The 21,394-nt window shown below is 26.1% G+C and overlaps 1 protein-coding gene across 1 annotated transcript in view; it reads left to right on the top strand.

Annotated features, from left to right (window-relative positions):
• Positions 1–21,394, top strand: part of LOC132918891 (collagen alpha-1(XVIII) chain) — a 233,862-nt gene that overhangs the window by 34,623 nt on the left and 177,845 nt on the right. The window contains exons 3-4 of the mRNA XM_060980235.1: positions 4,947–5,182; positions 9,362–9,667. Coding sequence (XP_060836218.1) covers positions 4,947–5,182; positions 9,362–9,667 — 542 coding nt within the window. The remainder of the gene's footprint in view (positions 1–4,946; positions 5,183–9,361; positions 9,668–21,394) is intronic.

Below are 21,394 nucleotides of genomic sequence, written 5' to 3'. Positions count from 1 at the left end.
GTTGTCGTCGGTGGCGGTGGCGGCGGTGGCGGCGTACGTGTGTTCATGTGATCTACGTAAGACGCAACGCAAACAATGCGTCGAAACCCTTTTCGGGTCACTTGCAATGCAAAAGCTCCTCCGCCGTTGTCGTCATATCGTCTTCGTTTCTATTACGGCGAGACCGCATTGCGCCTAACGAACCCGCCGAATTAGATACTCGAAACTCTGACTACACCGAGGCCGTTTTATTTAACGCCGAACGGGGTCGTGTTTGTTTTGCAGAAAACTTCGGTGCCGTTAAAGTCGTTATCGGACGAGTGTTTCAGACGTTGTCATCGTCGTCGTCGTCGTCGTATATCTTTGCACATATTACACTCACCCCGGCACGTGTCGTCCTCGGCGAACCGTTGTACCATTATATACCACTGCCACGGTTGTTGGACAGTGCGGCTGCGACGTGACCAACGAAGAGAGTGAGCGCAAAGGCGGGGTGCTGTTCTGCTATGACACTACGTGAGCCACCGCTACGCGAATACAAAGACACGATTTTCCATTTTTATCTTCGTAAAATTTAACATTATCATTCGAAAAAAATGTTATACCAGCACGAAAAAAATTAAATCTTATGCGATTTCGCGCGATATTTTTGTAATCCAAAAATAAAATTGTGTGATACAAAATGTATGGAAATCTTCGTTTCGCGTACATATGTGCCCAGACACGATTAGCTATCTATTCGTTAACATTTTTCTGAACTGACGCAACGTTTATATTCATGATATCGTAAATATTGAAATATGTCATACTTATGTGATCCGATGCGACTGTAATATTATAATCTCCTGATGATCGAATAACGATTATAATAATATTATCCAAGTCTCGACGGTACTAAGAATAAGCCACCGTCGCACCGCCCGGGACGATAGCACTTTATTTTAAATCACTTGATCGTTTAGTGTTTAGACATACGCACACGCGCGTTCATTTTATAATCCAAGACCTTTCCCGGAAAAACAGTAATAATTTATTTTCGTCACATCCTGCGTTTTGAATCAAAACGGTGAGAATCGTTTGAGATTCTAGTCGGTGGCCCGCGTGTGCCGGGAAAATCGTTTTTGTTGTATAGACCGTCGACTTACTATTATATAGTATTATACGATCGTCGTATTCGAGTTGTGTTTTTTCAACTTCTATTCTCATTGTCGTTTTAAGGAACTATTTGATATATTGCTACGCCTGTCGCCAAGTCGTTAACAGTTGTAACGCACGTGTTTAAATTATTTTACAGGACTTTAGTTTTTTATTTGTCGTCTTGAGTTGCCGGACATCAACAACTGTTCATACCCTCCATCGATTTCTTATATACGAGTAACCTGCCCGTTCTAATAATACAGTATTTTACGATACAATAAAATTGTCTCAGGCCGGTATATTATAATTTATAATATAGTTCACGCGAATCTGTCTTGAATTGTAATCATTTATAATTGGCACGTCTTCTCCTCTGTATATAAACATGACACGTATTATTATGTATTTCAAAAACGATATATTCCATTCATATTCCAATTTTAACATTTAATTAAAATTAAGTGTCTTGTAATTTTTTTTACATTTTAATTGGCATCGACGCATCAGTAAGTTGTTGCCTATTCGTCTTATTCATCTAAAAGCTTTTTGTTTGAAAAAAAGAACGTCGGGTCCAATATTACAATAAATTAACTTAATTGCGAGACCCAATTATCAGCAATTTTCCGGCGTAACAGGATCTAGAACATTATGGCTATGATCTAAAAGGTTTCTCGCTTAATTATTTGATTTGATTTTTTTTTTTTAATAAAACACAAAAGTTAAACATTTTGGTATGTGGGTGAATGTAAACAGAAATAGCACCCACTTTCTTCATACATTGATAATGTATACATTACATTACAAATATTTAAAATAAGTACACAGTTTTTTATTAATGACCTAAGGTCATTTTCTCTCAAATATCCAAATTTGTTATGTTTCTAAATAATATTTGAATCGCATACAATGAACTTTGATTTTAATAACCAATATTAAATGTATTTTTTTATAAATATATTTTATTTCTTTAAGAAAACAATATTTTCATAAATTTTGTTTATATTATATAACACGTTTATAATATATTTATATATTGACTCTTTTATTAAACAACACTTATTATTTCAGAATCTATTAACATTAAAAAAAAAAAAAAAATATTTTATATTTTATGTTCCAGTAAATTTTAAGTATGTTTTAATAATTTTTTTAATTTAAATTTGTTTAATATAATATTCAACATTTTTTGAGGAATTTATATTTATCTTAATCTCGATATGAAATTAAAAATGTATGTTGTCATTCATAAAAGTAATATAATTATAACGGTTGAAAAATTATATTTTATTTCGACTATTAATTAAGTAAAAAAAAAAAATGTTTACAAACTTTAATAGATTTTTAAATAATAATAAGTGCTGTTCGATAAAATAATCACCCTGTATGATCAGTATATACTATGAAATAAACTTAGGTATTCATAACAATAATAAATTTTAATAAAAGGCAATTAATATTTTATTCATAACAACGTAATAGGTGATTAGTGCTATACTAATTAGTGAGCCTAATAAAATATGCTTTATATATAAAATTTTAAAACATCAATAGGGCTATAAAAATAATATATTTAAAAATATTATACACATTACAAATATTTATGTACCTTTTTGTACATAAATCACAACTATATGCCATACATTGCACCTTGTTAATTTGTATTTAAAATATCACGAATAGTGTTAATAATTGTGTTAATAATTAACAATAAATTATAATAAGGAATTACGTAAATTTTAATTTGTATAAATAGATATATAATATTTTAATATGTTGTACCAAAAATCGTGTATAACAGATTTTCAAAGTTAAGTCCTAGAAATTTTAGATTGTTAAAATATTAAAGAATTTTTCAATGTTTCTGAACTCAAAAATTACTGTTTCATAATAATATTGTGTAATTAACATTTTATAAATATATTTAAGAAATACGTTTATATTATAAAAAATAGAGAATAATATTTTGAATATAAAAGTTCAACGTTTAGTCTTTACTATTCCCACAGATTATATTCAAATTTTCAAGAAAACTAAAAATAATGGAACACTGGAAAATTACAAAAAATAGTTCTTTAAGTACTGTTCATGACGACCTTACAACCTACATGAAAGTTTTCGAGCACTCCCTCTAAAAAGTAATTACATATAAAACTAAAAAAAAAGCGAACACTTCATTGTAAAATCTATATATTCCTTTCCACACTCAGATTCTAAAACTTTGTATGTCTCCAAAAAGTAAAACTAATCAACAGAAAACAACAGTTCACTTTTAAACTGATGTCCAAGTTTCTTAATATTTTACTTTCAGTACTTTGTAAACGTTGTAACCGATAGAGATAAAAGTTTTATTTTTTATTATAAATATATTATTTTATCGAAATTTGTATAATAATATTTTACTTATACTTTCATATTTTGATGTTTAATGATGGCACAATGCTTGTTTTATTAGTGTAAACAATTTTTTCTCAGTAGCATATTAATTATATGGTGTTCATCGTTAACGCAGTTCATAAAATGTCTTGCTTTTTTACTTATCTATTAAAATAAAACAAATAGGTAAATAAATGAATAAAATTATATTTATCATGACAGCGACCAACTCTCTTAGTTTGGTTAATAAATTTGCACAGTTTCATGCCTGTCTATATTCGTATCGTTGTTTCTTCATTGTTCAGTTTAAAAAGCCTTGAAATGTCTCTAACAAAACATGACATTTTAGACAAATTATCGTGTCCATTTTTGGAATGGTTTACTATTTGTTATTACTTATTTTACGTCAAACTTATTTGCAGCCACAGTGTTTGTTCTAATTTATAGCCAATCAGCTGTTTCAGATAGAAGGAATCATATTTTATTGGTTATCGGATTTTTGCTGACGTCAGTTGAAAAATGTTGTGTATTATTGACTTTTTGTTATATTTTCTTGATCTGAACTATATATCTAATCTAACAAATTAACTGGAAAATTGTTGTTCTTAAATAGAACCATTTAGAAATTTTTAAATGTGTTCTTATTTATTATTTTTTTTTTTTAAATCGATCGTGTTTTTTAAAGGCATTCGAGTAATATTTATATGAGTATATAATCAAAAGTTTATATTAATTATATAAACTTAACAATATAATAGTAATGATACGCTGTTGATAGCTGTAGTGTCGGTACAGTTATATTAGACAACATACAAATTATTAATATTTAATTCGACAACGGCTGAGTCATATATTTTAAAAAACGACAGCAACCGCAGCGTTGATAATGATGTCGACGTGTATAATTTATTAAAATATAATTAATTTCGAAATAAATGCCACGGCAATGGCAATACAAGTTTATAAACAATGGGGATATTACGAGTTACAAGCAATAATAAACAAAACACTAAAAAAAAGACACGCATTTTAACACACGCGTGGCGCCAAAACCCAATAGAACAGTCCAGCACACCTGGAACGACAACAGTGTTGGCCAGATCTCGTTGGACAAGCAATGGAAGGGTTCCTTTACGCCAAAATCATACTTCACGCGTCCGAGTTCACGATTGCCGAATCATCAGATTTAGATATAAAAAAAAGAGAGTCGTTCTAAATGAATAATATTATACATTGCATAATATTTGCCTAGCCACGTGCTAGTTTAAAAATTTACTTACAAATTATCTAAATTATCAAGATATCCATTATACTCGAAAAAACCGTTTTAATGTTATTTAGTGGTTTAAGAATTTAAATTAAACTCCCAATTTTAATAAAATATCTACTGTATCATATGAATATCACAAGTCTGTAAATATTTTAAGAAAAAAATTGAATTTATGGTGATTTTTCAGACGAACATGATCTTCAAACTGCCATAAAAGTTCCGTTCGAGGACCCGCAGTTGTACTTTGACAGCGGGGAGGATGGTTTTCCAGCATTTGGCATTAAACCTGGATCTGATATAAAATCACCGTATCGATTATTCCTACCTGAGAAATTGTACTCTGAGTTTTCCATTGTGGTAAATTTCAAACTCAATTCTATGAACGGTGGTTTTCTGTTTGCCGTTGTCAATCCTTTAGAAAATGTAAGTATGGACATCATACATGTCGTTATAATAATTAGAGTTTGAAAATGTCATGAAATATAAAATTTTTCATTCTATTTATTAATTATATATTATAATATTTATATGGTTAGAATGATTTATAATACAATTATTACAATATATATAATTGATATTATATATATATAAATTATAATGCAATATTATTTTATAAATATTTATCATACCTAGTCATAAGTTTATTTATATCGGTACTATATATTTAAATATCTTAACTTTGTTCTTCTTCGTTTCTCAAGTAATACTACAATCAATCGCATAAGTGTTGACTTCATATTCAATTTCTTGTAGGAGTTGTGACTCATTATCACTTTCTTCAGGAAATTCCTCTTTGAGCTTTTCAAAATAATCTTTCTCGGCAAGTACGAATTTACATAGTTCTTAAATATTAATATCAATAATTAAAGTTACAACCTCTGAACTATTATGTATTAAGTAATTAACAAATAGTTATCATCAATATTTTGTATTGAAAAACATTTAATGTTTCACGGTTTTGTGTGAAATATTTCAACTTCGAAGTTCAAACACTAGTGATAATACTTGAAAATGTCTAATTTAATTGTAATATTAAGATTTTTAAAGAGAGATATATTTTTTTAATGTTTGAAATTCAGAATATATGTCTTGTTAATTCATAATTAATTTTGTTTGATATAGATAAATACAGATTAAGTGAGTTTCAGATACTATAAATGGTATTAATATAAAGTATATTATTTCATTATTTAATTTTTTTGCCGTTAATAATCACATTGCTGAACAGTAAAAGTACTTAAATTTTCAACACTGAGATTAGTTACTAGTAAAAAATTGACCTATAAGTTAGTTATTTAGAGTTGGGAGAGATGGTCAAAGATAAAAATGCTCAGTATATTTTTAAAAATTAACATGTGAAATAAAAAAAAAAGGCAAGCAAGTGGGTACCGCTCTGCTGTACATCAGTTATTGAGTGGGTCACTATCATGGGCATGTTAAATTTAAATTCAATGATATATCATTGTAAAAACAAAGTAATTCTGAACGGAGAGTCTGTCAGCCTATATCACAAAATTATATGTTTTTTTTTATATATCTTTTAAAGTCATTTATTTTACTTTTAGTATTATAGTAGATTGATATTATGTTGTACTAATTGAACTTGAAATACTCATTAAAAATTTATTTATTTTTCTGATAGAATTTTTTTTTATATAAATAGGTTGAATTATGAGTAACCATGCATACAATTTTCAAATCTTAGGTAAAATAAACAAAATGTATTATGAATATGCAACTACAAAACAATTTGCTAATTTTCGATATTTTTATTTTTATTTTTATTTAATTTTTTAGATTTTTGTTAGTTGAGAATTAAACAACTTATTAAGAGTTTTGCATCAAATTTTCATTCATATCTAAAGAGTAAATAATTTTTAATCGATATTTAAAAATAAAAAACTAAAAATATTGAAAATATTGAAAATTACTTCTGCTTGTAAATAGCTCAAAAAATATTCGAACTATTTATTATTATCGTAAAATATGATATGATAATATAAATATTTGGTGAAAATTAAAGCATCTTTACTGCTCCAAAAGTTAATAATAGACAGAGAAAAATAATGATTGTAAAATTAATATATTCATCGCTTTGCTCAGAATCAAATCACATTATTTTTGAGTTATTTTTTTGTAATCTTACAGATAAAAAACTTGATAAATGAGTTCATGATTAGTTATTTCTGTAGTAATTCAAGATTATCGAAAACATATATTAAGCACAAATAATATTGTTATATGTGTTTGAAACTTAATTTTGACAAATTTCTTTTTATTTCGGATATTTTTAAATTATATTGAAAATAAAATACATACAATTTCCAATTGCAGTAGATAATATATGAAAATCGATTACAAAATGTTTCATATATTTTTTACACAATTTATATGTACATATTAAAAGTATATTCGCAAATATTTTTTAAGATATTTCAAAATCAAATTTTGATCAAATTAAGTATAACAGTTTTAATTATTTTGTTAAAATTTCAAGACATTTTTTCAATACGTATATTAATGTTTTGAATTCTAGTTTAAAAACAATAATATGTATGTTTTATCATTGTATTCAAATTTAACATCGACTCTCTTTGTAAAAAAGTATGTTTAAAGCATACTATACCTACAGTAGGATACATGTAATTGACTTCCGTGTTGTTTTAAAATTAATAAAATTAATAAGGATTGATTATCAATTACTTTAACGGTTAATAAAAGCGTGTATACTAATATAGAATATATAGGTATATTTATTTATTAGAATAATTTTAATTAAACATAATCAAAACTTCATATTATTTTTAATAAACACATAATATTAAACGATAATTAATATTGGAGTTTTGAAGTTTTTTTTTACTTTATATATTATTACTATAATAATATACACAGTAGCATAAAGTTACGGAATAAAGTTATAAGCGAAAATTTAATAATGTTCATTGGAAAATCTAACAGTTATTTTTTTTTTTAGTGAATTTAATAATATTACACTATGTTATGCTATATTAAGTATCTATATTTTTTCAAATATAGTAAATTCTTAATATTTAATTTAACAATTTATTTTAAATTTGAATTTCTACTTATAGATTTAGAATAAAAAATAATTTTAATATTTTTAACAACTCGTTATCTGCAGATAATAAAAAAATTGATAAGATTATATTCAATACGTATTTTGTTGTATTTTTAATACTAATCTCTTGTCTTATATCAGTTTAAATAATCATGATTGTCCATCTAATATTTCGTTATCAACTGCTGACATTTAAATGTCAATTATTTCCTAACCCGTCTAAAATTCCAAAGTTTTTACATTCCTAATTTATGCAATGATACATTGTTTAAATATACATTTATAATAAATGTATAATCAAAATAGTCTTCCAAAAAAATAATATAATAAACTAGTTTCTATATTATCACGTATTGATGAAGAATATTAATTTCATTTTTTTTTTTTAACTTAAACATACATTGATTGGTTTTAAATAATTTTTTTTTATTTAGTATTTTTGGTTATTTTAATACGTCTTAGAATTAGTTATTTAAACTTAGACAATTTATAATAATTGTATTTAAATCAAATGCAGATTTCAAATATTTATGCTTATTTATTCTTTCTTTTTTTAAATTAAAATTTTGTAGTTTTTGACACTATTAAAAATAAATAGATGTCATATACATATCGTACATTCATAAGTATAATTGAATAATTTGAAATATTTCAATTTATTTTTAATACGTTTTTCTAATAAACTTCAAACATTCTTGATGTTAGTGAAGAAACAACGTACAAACTACGGGTGTTAAGGAATTAACATAGAAAAGAAAAAAATATTTTTTGTTATGGTAGTCAGTAATTTATTTTCAGTTCTTTTTTATTAAATAATTTATTCGATAGAATGATTGGAATAAAATAACGCATTTAAAAACTAACGAAAAAATAAATGATCCGTGAAATTAACAATTTAGAAAAATCGCGGAAACGCGTATATTTTAATAATTGTAAGCAATTTATTTAAACTATAACAACGTTACACACAACAAAAAAGTATCCTGTGCATAAACACAAATATATTATCATCTTAATAATAATGTTAAATAAATACAATGAGGATTATTTAAGATCATTAACAAAAATAAATAGGTAATAAAATAATCTCATAGTATAATTAATGATTTTAAAACGTCATGCTTGTAATATGAATATAATATACGAAGTTGTAAAATTAATAAATAAGACGTGAATTAATAATATCATTATATTATAAATTATAACTGTGCAGTTATCGTTTTAATTCTATACTTAGAGACTGATAAAATGGTAATTTGATTCTTAATTTCGGATGTCTAGTAGATTTCATAACAATATGATTTTGATAATATAAATATAATTTACTATTAACATCAAAATAATCGCGAAAATGTTTAGGCAGATCTGTTAAAATTATACGTTTTGTGAATTTGTTTTTATTCGTTTAAGTTAAACGATTTGTGGGATAATCAATGATACTATATAATATAATTGCATACCAAAACTAAAATCGTTTTCTACACGTTTCTCATCATTGCGGTGTTGTTCGTGTTATACAGGTGGTGCAGTTGGGCGTGCAGGTCGTACCGTCATCGTCCAGCGCGATGAATGTGAGCTTCCTGTACACGGACGTGAACAAATACTCATCGTCATCGAACGTCTTGGCCATGTTTTCGGTTCCTTGGAAGATCCGGAAATACATACGACTGAGTTTAAAGGTGACCAGAGAGTACGTGCGGCTGTTCGGTAGGTGTTTGGAACCGCAAACCGTGACGGTAGTCAGAGATCCGGTGGAATTGCTGTTCGACTCGGCGTCTACGTTGTACATTGGCCAGGCAGGGCCGCTGATCAAAGGACCGTTCGACGTGAGTATACGAAAATATTATGCGACCAATAAATTTACTTAATCGTACACAGGTATTAAATAAACGGCACACAGCGTGCTGCTTCCAAGTGCTCTGTCCCTCCTCAAAGCGCCTAATCGCCCTTCGCACTCGCGGCGATTCCGATATTCAATGTAGTCAACGCGATAATATTAAAAACAACAATATTATATATGCGCGAAACGCTGTGACGAGTTAATAATATAATAGTTGCTGTCTTCCGGTATGTTAATCGCGTGTTTCGGAAGTGTACGATAACGGCACAACGGCAGTGAAATATTTAGGAACGATCGTGGTTCGAGACCGTTTCGCCAAGTTTACTACACGAATCAGAATTATGGTAACTTTTTCGAAGAATATGTTGGACGAGGTTCCATTGTTTAAAAACACTTATCTCATAAAATGGAATTTCTGAGCTGTTTAGGGGGTTTTTAATCAAATTATTAATTTTGTTTATTTAAAATCCATCTTGCCCAACGTCAGCACATCAGCACATCACTCGAAACGTCCAAAACTTTTATACATCTATATAAACGTATACAAATTTTATAATACGCATATATATGTATATATAGCATAAATTTGCATTTTATTTTTAAGTATAAGCGTCAATACTAATATTTTAATAATAAAAAATTAAACTTTAAATAAACGAAATTTTGTTTTAAAAGTTTTTCTATTCAAAAATGTCGTGACAGTTCACTATAATTATTGTTTAATGAGCTGTAATAAAACTTTACAAAAACCGAAAAAATTATCAAATGCAATAGCGTTAACTATGTATATTAAAATGGTAAAATTATGTAAAATGACAACAAAAATCGACGTAGCTTTTTTATCGTTAAATCATTGAAATAAAACAATAATCAAAAAAATCAATATTTTAGCATAGCCGTAAGAGTACAGTAAAATATTAAAATTTTTATGCCACTTATTATTTTAGTTTACTATAATTTAAATTATTCGATTTGTATTCATATCGGTAGGTTTACAAAATTAGCTTAATCTAACGCCTAAGTGAATTTTTGACGTTAGGTGGCGAATGATTTTAATTAATATTAAGTAATTTCCATACGATGTTAATAATTGTAAATTTTATATTCATTTGTTTAATTTGAAATAAGAATCAAATCACATTGTTACTTGAAATATTTTCGGTAGGTATGTATATTGTATATAGCAATCATATCATATTATACTATTCGTTGAACCGTCTGCAATTTTCTCTTAGCAATTTAAATTACAATCAAAGTTTTAGAAAACTTTGTGATGAAGTTTCGCTATGAGTTCTAGAATATTATGTTCAAGAAATTATAATTAATATCCTCCGAGAAGACTGTTGTCTGAAGCAGTGATGTCGATCAAAACATTCCTCTGCAGTCTATCGAGTATCTAATAGTTTAATTTAACTCTTAAATAATAACGTATTAACTATTGAATGAACGTAAGTCAATTTCAAGTGGATACAAATTATAAAATAAGCGGACACAGATACAACGAAGACACAGGTGGCCCTTTGTACAAGTGTCAAAGGATAAACAGACAAATAAAAATTAAATTTCAAACGACCAAACCGAAATGCTCAATTCATATTATCATAACAAGTCCTTAGATTAAAACATCTTCGTCAGTTTTGAGAGGAAATCATAGGCCAAACGTGACTAAATCTATTGAAAATCGTACGATCGTAGTAACAAGTGGTTTACCGTAGTCGACAGGATGACGAGAACGTGCCAAAAGATCTGATTCGTTGAGAATTCGTGCTTCACATTTCAAGGCAACAGCACCAAAACGAAAACGGCTTTATTATTATTGCAATGTTATAGTATATTTTATTAAATGGAAAAATATTTCTTCATATTTTTACTGAAGATAAATGTTTTTGTAAATAGTGATTTTGTATCTAAGTGAAGATGAAGTATCAGATGAGACTAACAAGATATTAAAATAATGACAATAATATAAAATCAATTATACAATTGAAAACGTTAAAAAAATAAATTATTTATGTAAATTGATCATCAAAATAAAACACATTATTACATAACATTACTACGGCGATGTGTTTAGGTGATCCTATAACCTAAATTATCTAAATCAATAAAATGATTCAGTTACTAACGAATAAAAATTATGAAAACTAAAGGTTTCAACTATTTTGATGTTCGATTAATTATTGCCTTGTAAGTTTTATTTTATTCGTCTGACTTTCATGCAATAATATTATATTCCGTATCACTGCTCAACGACAAACAAGACATATTATGTAGTATCTAAAATGTAGGTATAATATAATATACCTAAACGTTTTTTGTCAATTAGCAAATTGATGGTGTCACAATGGTCATATTGTACAAACGTCTGAGTTTGGTAAATTATAGCAGTAGTAGCAGTACGTTTACTTGTCATTATTTAACCCTTATCTGTCGGTTATTTACTCAAATGAAAATATTACAAAAAACAGTTTTTTTTTTTTTAAATCAAGTTAAATTTACATAAATATTTTTTCACACAACTGCAATGCAGTCGCAATTAATCGTAATGTTTAGTTAATATCCGAACTGCTAAATTTCTAAAATATACTTACACATAAATAATTGCTTATTTTGTTAATTATTCAGGACATCATTTACTATTTAGGATTTATTAACAACCAAGCAGTGGTATGTGATGACAACATTTTAGAGTTTTTTGAATAAAAATAATCACAAAATAGTGAATGCATCATAAAGTAAGTAATATCTAAACAGTTGAAACAAATAAACGGTTAAAAAATAAATTTTCTGTTGTCGTATTATACATATTAAGTTTGTATAAGAAATCAGTAATAATAACTAATGTAAAATAAATTCAACTATAATAATATTTTATTACACGGCGCATCGCCTATGCAATTTTAATACAGCACACGGTTAATAATATAGTTATAATATTAATATCGTATTAGTACAACGAGTACATAAAATAAATAATTATATTATAGAAGTCAATTTTCACATACCACGTATTTGTGTTTGCTATTATATTATTCATAGCGAGTAAATACTATGTTTTAACACTCAATCAAATGTATCTAGATTAGGTAATAATATTAATAATAACAATACATGGCACAATGACGTGTGATTTTAATTGATTTCACTTATTGGGTTAAGATAACCGCCGGTAAGCTATCGTGCCATTTTAATATTTATTAATTATTAATTTAAACATTTACTATAGTATAATACAATCTGAATGAAAATAAAGAAATTAAAGCTTTCCATAAAACATTATTTATTTTGTACATGACAAACCACGCCATCAATATTTCTACTTTCAAACATAACGTTTGTGCATTTCCAATGCCAATGTGTTTAAAGAAAAATGTATATTCATAAGTAAATATAATATTTTTAATAAAAATTGATCGATGGTATCACTATCAATATTTGAAAGTAGAAATCTTGAAAAGTCCTTTGTCATCCACAAATGATTTTTTTCCAATTTTTCGTATCTATGTAGCCTTGGTTGGTCCAAAATTATGCATTTTTTACTTTTAAAACGAAAAATGTTTAATTTCCAATATCTAGTGTGTATAAATATACTTAAAATGAATGCTTTATTATGATATACCTGTACTGATAAAATCTGTTTGTTCATTTAATTTTCATTGTGTTCACTTACATCATCTGAACTTTTTTCATTTAAATGAGACTGCCGTACGTTGTCTCTATATTTCATAAAAGTTTGTTTTACTAGACATTTACCTAAATATTTAAAAGGTTTAGATAACTCTTTTTTTACCTTTCTTATTAATTGTATATTATAATTTAAATACATTTCCTAGAACTATAAAACAAATTATATTAAACTAGTAGTATATTGAATTTAAATTAAATTCATTAATATAGAACTAAAATAATATAGTGTGGATGCACAAAAATAAGTGAAAATTATTGATTATCGATATCATCGATGAAGTTTATATTTGTTTTCTAAGACAATCATCTAGGTATTTTAAATTTTAATACAATATATCGTTATTAAATACATTCAAAATAAATTATTTTATTATCCTTATAAATAGGTTCAAGTGATTTATAAACAAAATAAATTAGGGTAAATATTATGTCATCTTAATAACATTAATATAAAAAAAAGTTCATGTTAATATTATAATACCTACTAATTATTGTTATCAACGATCACTTAGGTCATATTTGAAAATTAAATTTAACCATTTCACAATTTTATTATTCAAACCCGTCAATCAATGACCCAATCACATATTGAACCTTTTTAAAACTTAAAATTCTAAATCAAATGTATCATACATTTTTTGGCTTTCAGACTTATTTTATTTGTATCTTTAATTTTTATTTTCTGTATTATACATAAAAAAATCTTTTTTAAATTCCTCTACAACCACCTACCGATAATAAATTTCACTAAAGATCTATCGATATAGCAATATGATATTAAGTGATAATTTATTAACGTACATATTATGTTTGATTATCTAACCATTTGTTTAAAATAAAATAAATACATACAAAATCGAGTTAGAAATATTATATTTTAGCATTCATTTCACACACGTCTAGTACTAGTGTAGTAGGTACCGAAAACCTCGTGGTGAATAGAAAATAATTCTTATAAACGCAATTCATTTATTGGCCGGATGCCCGTCTTTATTCGATTTGAAATATTCGGTTTGATTCGTTTAGCAAACGCAGACTGTTTGCAATGAATTTTTTCTGGTTTTTTTTTCATACCCGATTCGTTAGCAATCACAACCACGACGACAATGAACACAAACATACGTTTGATTTTCCAAGAATTTTCCTAACTTTATATGGTCTACTTTTTTCAGCACGTGTATCAATACAAACTACCACTATATGTATAGTAGGCATATATGTTGATACAAAATACACAAATATATACATGCATTTAGATACCTGTATATAATATATATATATTGAAAAGTTCTTCAAAGTCAAATACGTACCGTGCTCGTGTAGGAAGTGACATTGCCCGCAGTAAAATAAACCAAAAAACTAAACTACCTTTTAGTTCTGAATCTTCCTGGAACGAAAGTAACCCTAAAACCGATTTAAAATTCCATAAAAAATACCTTTCATAACTTACGGAATAACTAATACAATTATAAAAAGTATTTTTAAAATTATTTAGTTATTTATAGTCATCATATGATCGTAGGTATAATATTATTTTAACTCATCGAAAAACAATAAGCGTATGTAAATACGCAATAGTTTGTGTGTGTGTGTGTGTGTGTGTGTGTGTTTTACAAAACAAAGAGTTAAAAAATATGTTTGTCACTTGTTTCACTAGAGCCAACTTTATATGGCGATTCTTTGAGGCAATCAATTTGTAAAGTATATTATAAATCAAATCATCGTGTTTAAAAAAAAAAAAAAAAAAATGAAAGTATTAGAAATCATATTTCTTTCCCAAGTGTCAATAGTAGTCAGTAGTTATTTATGACTACATACTACATAATATCATTATACTAAAATCTAATGGTATATTCTAAATCGTATTCAATAATGTCTTTGTAATATTTTTACTCGATCCTTTAAAATATAACATAATTATTATCACCAAATTTGTAATTAAACAATTTAAAAAATATCAAATTCTTATGCTGATGTACAACTAAAATGAGATAGCTTTAATATTTAGTTTTTCAAACCACATTTCGGTTAAAAAAAAAGTTTGGTATAATATAATATTAAGCTCTGTTCATTATAATATATAAAATGAAAATATCCTGAAACATATTACACACAAATTTAAAATTCAAATTTAAGTAATATATTAATGAACATTATTGGGACCTTTATGATTATTTATCTTAATCTTTAATGTTTAGGGACAGTATATGAGCTTTAAGCTCATATTTCTACGTACCTAAACACCATAATAGTTTTAATTAAAGCTATGACCTTTATGAAATTATATTATACTTTCAGGTCAATGAGCGCTTATTTTTTAACCAGAACACTTTTAAATGTTATTATAAAGTTTTCATATGTGAGTCGATTTATATTTAAGCAACTTTAATAAACCAGCTGGGATTTCACCAATAAGGAGAAATGTCATTTTTCGTTCAGCAGAAATAGGTAATACTATATTGTACTAGTTATATTTAAAATATTATTTAATGAGCAATACTTGAAACAATGAATATGTTATTAAAAATTATTGATTTTTATTTTGAAACAAAATTCAACTTAACGGTAATGAAATAAACTATTAATTAATTTATAAATACAAATAACGCAATCTATTGATACCTTTTATATTTCAGAACCACTTGCATACTTCGTTCGCTTTAAATAAAATGCCTACAAAACAATTTTAAGCATTTATTTAAAATTTTGTATTGTTATCCTTACAATATAATACAATAATTATTAAAATATTTTATAATACATTGTATTATTATGATGTACACTCATTACTTAATCACCGTCAGCACTGCAACATTTCCTTGCATAAATTAAAACAATAATTTAGCCAGTTTAGTTGTATTTATCTCAATGTAATGTACAATTTATAAAGAGTTTTATCTATATGTACATTTCTGTAACATTTAACTTAATTTATAGAATACAATTATTAAAATTATTTAATAAACATTATAAAATATAAATAATACGGTTCCATAATATTGTCTCATAAAATATATTACTTAAATGAAATTACGTTTCATAATAAAAATGCATTGTTGAATGTTAAAAAAAAAAAATTTTTTTACAAATTTAACCGTAATACCTACTAAATACCTACACTTCAAGTATTTGAATAATTTGACTCAATTATTATTTTATATAAGTCAAGTACCTACCTCCGTTTTATGTTAAGTAATAAATTTGTTTTTATTTTTATTTTTATTTTTTGTTTATTCCTGTCACTTTTTTTAAGATAATATACTGTATTGCATGTGATGTGAATTATTGAACTTGAATTTTATCATTATTCATTTCGTTAAGTGTAAACATTGTCATACAACTTTAAAATATAGATAAAATAAACTCAACAAAGAAAAATAAACATATATTATTATCAAATAACACGATCACAGCCTTCGAGAAATAGTACTTTTTAGTTCGCCGATCGTTGTATAATAACAAGATTAATAAAAAAAAGTTTTCCAAGAACATTATAGGGATTTTCGAAATTCTTAACGCAAATACCTTTGCCAATATAAGAAAATGATAACCATGTTAATCGCTACTCTTTCTCTCTCTCTCTCTCTCTTTTTTCTCCATAACTATAATTTAATACGTGTCTGGTCTCCGTACAAACTACGAATAAGCGATGATTTCTAAGCACGATTTTTATGCTTAACTATGTATTTATTCAAATTGCACGTATAGAATTTGTATGTATACTTTAAGTTGACATGATTTTTTTTTTTAGAACGCTTTTTACGGGTATTTAAAGACTTAAAGATCACGCGAATATTGTATCATGGTTCGGTTTTGATCAGTTGCCGGTCAATATATTAACGGAAGACAGAAGGCTACCAATCTTTTTTTCCGAGTCTGCGTGGCGTGTCCAATTTTTGATTTAATCATTGTCGTAACGTCGTTGGCAATTTCGGAATGTGTTGCGTAGCGCAAACTTATTAGAAAAAAAGTGATTGTGTTCAACTATTTTTACAATTCTGCCATACGTTTAATTCTTGACCAAAACGTATTTACGACGAAATCCCAGAAAAACGACTATACTTGCTTGTACATATTTAATAAGTTCAATGATATTTAAATATTGGTTTAGGTTGCTCACTACTCATTATGTTTTCATTATTAACATTAATAAAAAAATGTTTTAAAGTAATATTTCCTTTTAGTTATCTAAACAGTATTAATAATAACAAAAATAATTTAAAGAACATCCATTTTGTTTGTATTAGCGGAAACATTTTTATTCCTACCACAACATTAAGTATTAATCAAACAAAATACGATAACGTGGAAAATCTTTTTTCTCGTAAAACTAAGCACATTCATGAATTTATTTCCAACAAAGCAAATAATAATAATACGCAGGTATACAATACGTAGGATTAAGAATTTTGAATGAATTAAATATTTTTCTTTAGAAAAAAAAAAGTAACTTATTATAACATCAAACAATAAGGTTAAAGTAAAACCTTATATTAAGCATTATGGTACTAAACAGTATGAAATAACCAAGAGCGATTATTTTTGTAATTTATTTAGTGTTTATTTTGGGTTTGAAGTTAGTGGAAAATCATAATTAAATACTACTATTGAATCAAAACGTATTTACACAATTATTATAAATAAAACCTATATTTTGTATTCCAATGTTAAGAAAAAAAGAATGTGTTACGACCCACTCATAAAATAATAGTTCGAAATAAGAAGTCTTGAAATATTAACCCATTTTCGGAAAAATGACGTTATAAATAAATTAAAAAATTAAATTATACAATGAACTACATTTTATTTCTGTTTAATTTGACGACTTGACGTCAACGTCGGTTTTGTTTTTCTAATCACTTTTATAACAATAATTTCTAACACATATAAACATTAAATTAAAAAAATAAATAAATAAATAGATACAATAATTACCACAACACATCCGGTATTAAAATATTATATCATCGCAAATAAACAGTATAGCTGTATTTTTTGTAATCCTTCGAAAGTTAGGTTCTATTTCACATACATCCAAAATAACATGAAATCAAAATACATTAATTTTGGTCAACTGAAATGGTCACTATATAAAAATATAAAATAACTTGTAGCGATATTATAATATTTATTGACATAATTTCATCGTTTATATTTGATTCTGTACCGTTTGATCGTTTACTACGAATTACTTGTCTAGTGTAAAATTATGTAAGCGATATGTTTACAAGAGCATACGAGGATTAAGACACTTCGAATATGTCCTATTACAGTGATTAATATCTATAATCCAGTTTCACATAGGTTTTTACCAATCTGTCCTACCGGAATCCGAATCCACCACTTGGCTACGTGTCATTGATATGGGAAACATGACATTTATTACATATATACATTAAATTTAATAATTAGGTAATTTAAGAATTACAACATAATATTATAATATTATATAATCATAGTGTTCTGATTTCATAATAACATTTTAGATTTTTTTATCTTTTACAGATTTAATTGGATGCTTGATACTTTAGATTCCTTACACTTAAAAGTTACACATAACATTCCATCAAACATGAATTATAAAACATAAATAAAAAAAAAAAGAAGTGGTTTAGGTTAAGCTAAAAATATGGTGCTTATAAGGCAAAATATTAAATAAAATTTATAAATTTTTTTTCATGATAAAATCTTTATAGAAATAATACAGTGAAAAACTTACTCTTTCCTTAAATTGACTAAGAGAAAAATAATATTTTATATTCAACAATTGAATAGATTTATATGAGCATATTTTAAAAATACTATTACAACAGTATGATTACAAAAACACACCTTCTTTGCAAAACTATTTAAAACTATTCACATGTACACACTATTCATAAATCTGAAGACATTTTAAAATATTAAACTCTTAGAGTTGAGAACATATTAATAATAAATGTGAGATCATCATATTTTATAAAGTAATAAGGACACGAAAACTTAAAACTATGTTTAACGGGATTACTTCTTAAGTTTAAAAGGAATCTTGGATGAAATGTTATTCTATAAACTTACTAATTAATAACAAAAAAAATATAGTGATAATAAAAATAAATCATATTGTTCAAGCAAGAACTTATATTTAGGATATACAAGTAGCTTTTCTTGTTGCACCTCACCTGAAATTGAAAGTATTATTTTTACCTCGATTTTACCGTTTATTGCTCAATAACTACGTCGTACAAAATCATCATACTATAAAATATACATAAACCACGTGGTTGGAGTTTAAGATATTTAAAATATATAAGTACATAATACATATGGTATATTATAATAAAGTAAGTATAGTACGAGTTACTTACTATAATGAAAAAAAAAGTGAATTCGTTCTGTTGTGATTCCCGGCGTAAACAACTATTAACTTTCTGGATCAATCGAAGTGATTTGTACTTATTTATTCTTTTCTCGAGCAGATTCACCCCTCTCCCCCACCGTTCATGGATAACTTTTAAAACTGTTCTAGAAGTATCTATGGCCGTTTAAGACCTGTGTCGAATGAAAGGACATAGGTACTTTCAATGTCCTATTCAACTAAGTATATGTTTAAATCAAGTATAAACATAGTATAATATTATATTTGCTTAGTGTTATTATAAAAAGTATATTTTTAAACAATATATTATGGATTAGTATTCATCTCCCATCGGTATTTACCTTCGCATTAAACAGTATTAGTGGTTCGGTCGTATGTAACGCATAAATCATTTTTGGAATAAACTGTTAATATTTTATCGAATATTCAAATATAATCAAGTATAATGATATTATAATACCACAACTTTTAAATTTCTTCTATATAGTTTGGTCTAATTGATTAGAGAATACGATGCATATTACAACAATTTTATTTAAATATAATTTATTTTCGTGAACTATTATTACAGCTTCGCGATAATGACAAGACAGTACTTTTTTTTTTTATTTATTCTTCGGCGAGCTACACGAGTTATATGAATAATTTACTATTAATCTTTTCGTCACTTTACACTCCATTGGACACGATAAATTATTGTCATTTATATATATAACTGATTATATATATATATAAGATATATTTCAATAAATTATTATAAACCTTATTATAGTAAAATGGCTGCGTAAAAACTTTGGCTCAACTTTTAATGTCAAACCGTTTCTTTTGGACATACATCATTTAATGTTGTACATTTATGATCGTTTAAAAATGTCCAATAACGTTGGCCAGCAATACATTTGTCTGTGGAATTGATTGATTAGTATCCTGATTGGTAACTATTCTAATGCTATATGAAATATATTCATGTTTTTCAAAGTGGTGTTAATTATCGTAAATTAAAATAGTTAAGTAAACTCTATATAACTTGATCGAAATAGATAGGATATTATCCGCTTATAATAATATCATTAAGCATATATAAATCACTTTTAGTTGTTTTTATTTTAAGTTCAGATTAATACTGATAAGTATTAAAGTCCAAACCAAGATCTAAAATTATTCTGAAACTTAATTATTAAAATGGACAGGTGTGAGGTTGCTTTGACTTGTATGTTTTCTCACTATCTATATATGACACGATAAGAATATCTCTGATAACCAAAATAATTAATCAAATTATATCATTATGCACGTCACAGAAAGAATAGGTAGTTTACCTTCTGCTTTTATATTCATAATCGTTAATTAATAGTTATGGTTGTAATAGTACCTACTTCATAATATAATGGCATACTTTATTAAAATATTTTTATTTTTCATTTAAAATTCTTCACAATAAATATTTTGAGTGCTATATAAAAGACATTCTTAATATACGTTGGATAATAACTTTTCTTTTACATAACAACAAAATAGCTGATTTATAGAGAAATAAATTCCGCGATCGTGGTGTATTATTATTTTATACTATCTATGTACCGTTTATCAATTATTAAAATGTCCAAATCGAATTAAACTTAGTTATTAAAAAAAAAAAACAATTAAATCCTAGTGTTTTGTTTTCAA

Source organism: Rhopalosiphum padi, chromosome 2 (assembly GCF_020882245.1).
Source record: "Rhopalosiphum padi isolate XX-2018 chromosome 2, ASM2088224v1, whole genome shotgun sequence".
NCBI classification, from domain to species: domain Eukaryota; kingdom Metazoa; phylum Arthropoda; class Insecta; order Hemiptera; family Aphididae; genus Rhopalosiphum; species Rhopalosiphum padi.
The sequence above is the reverse complement of the archived record's forward strand: the minus strand, read 5'-3'. Positions and strand labels throughout refer to the sequence as shown.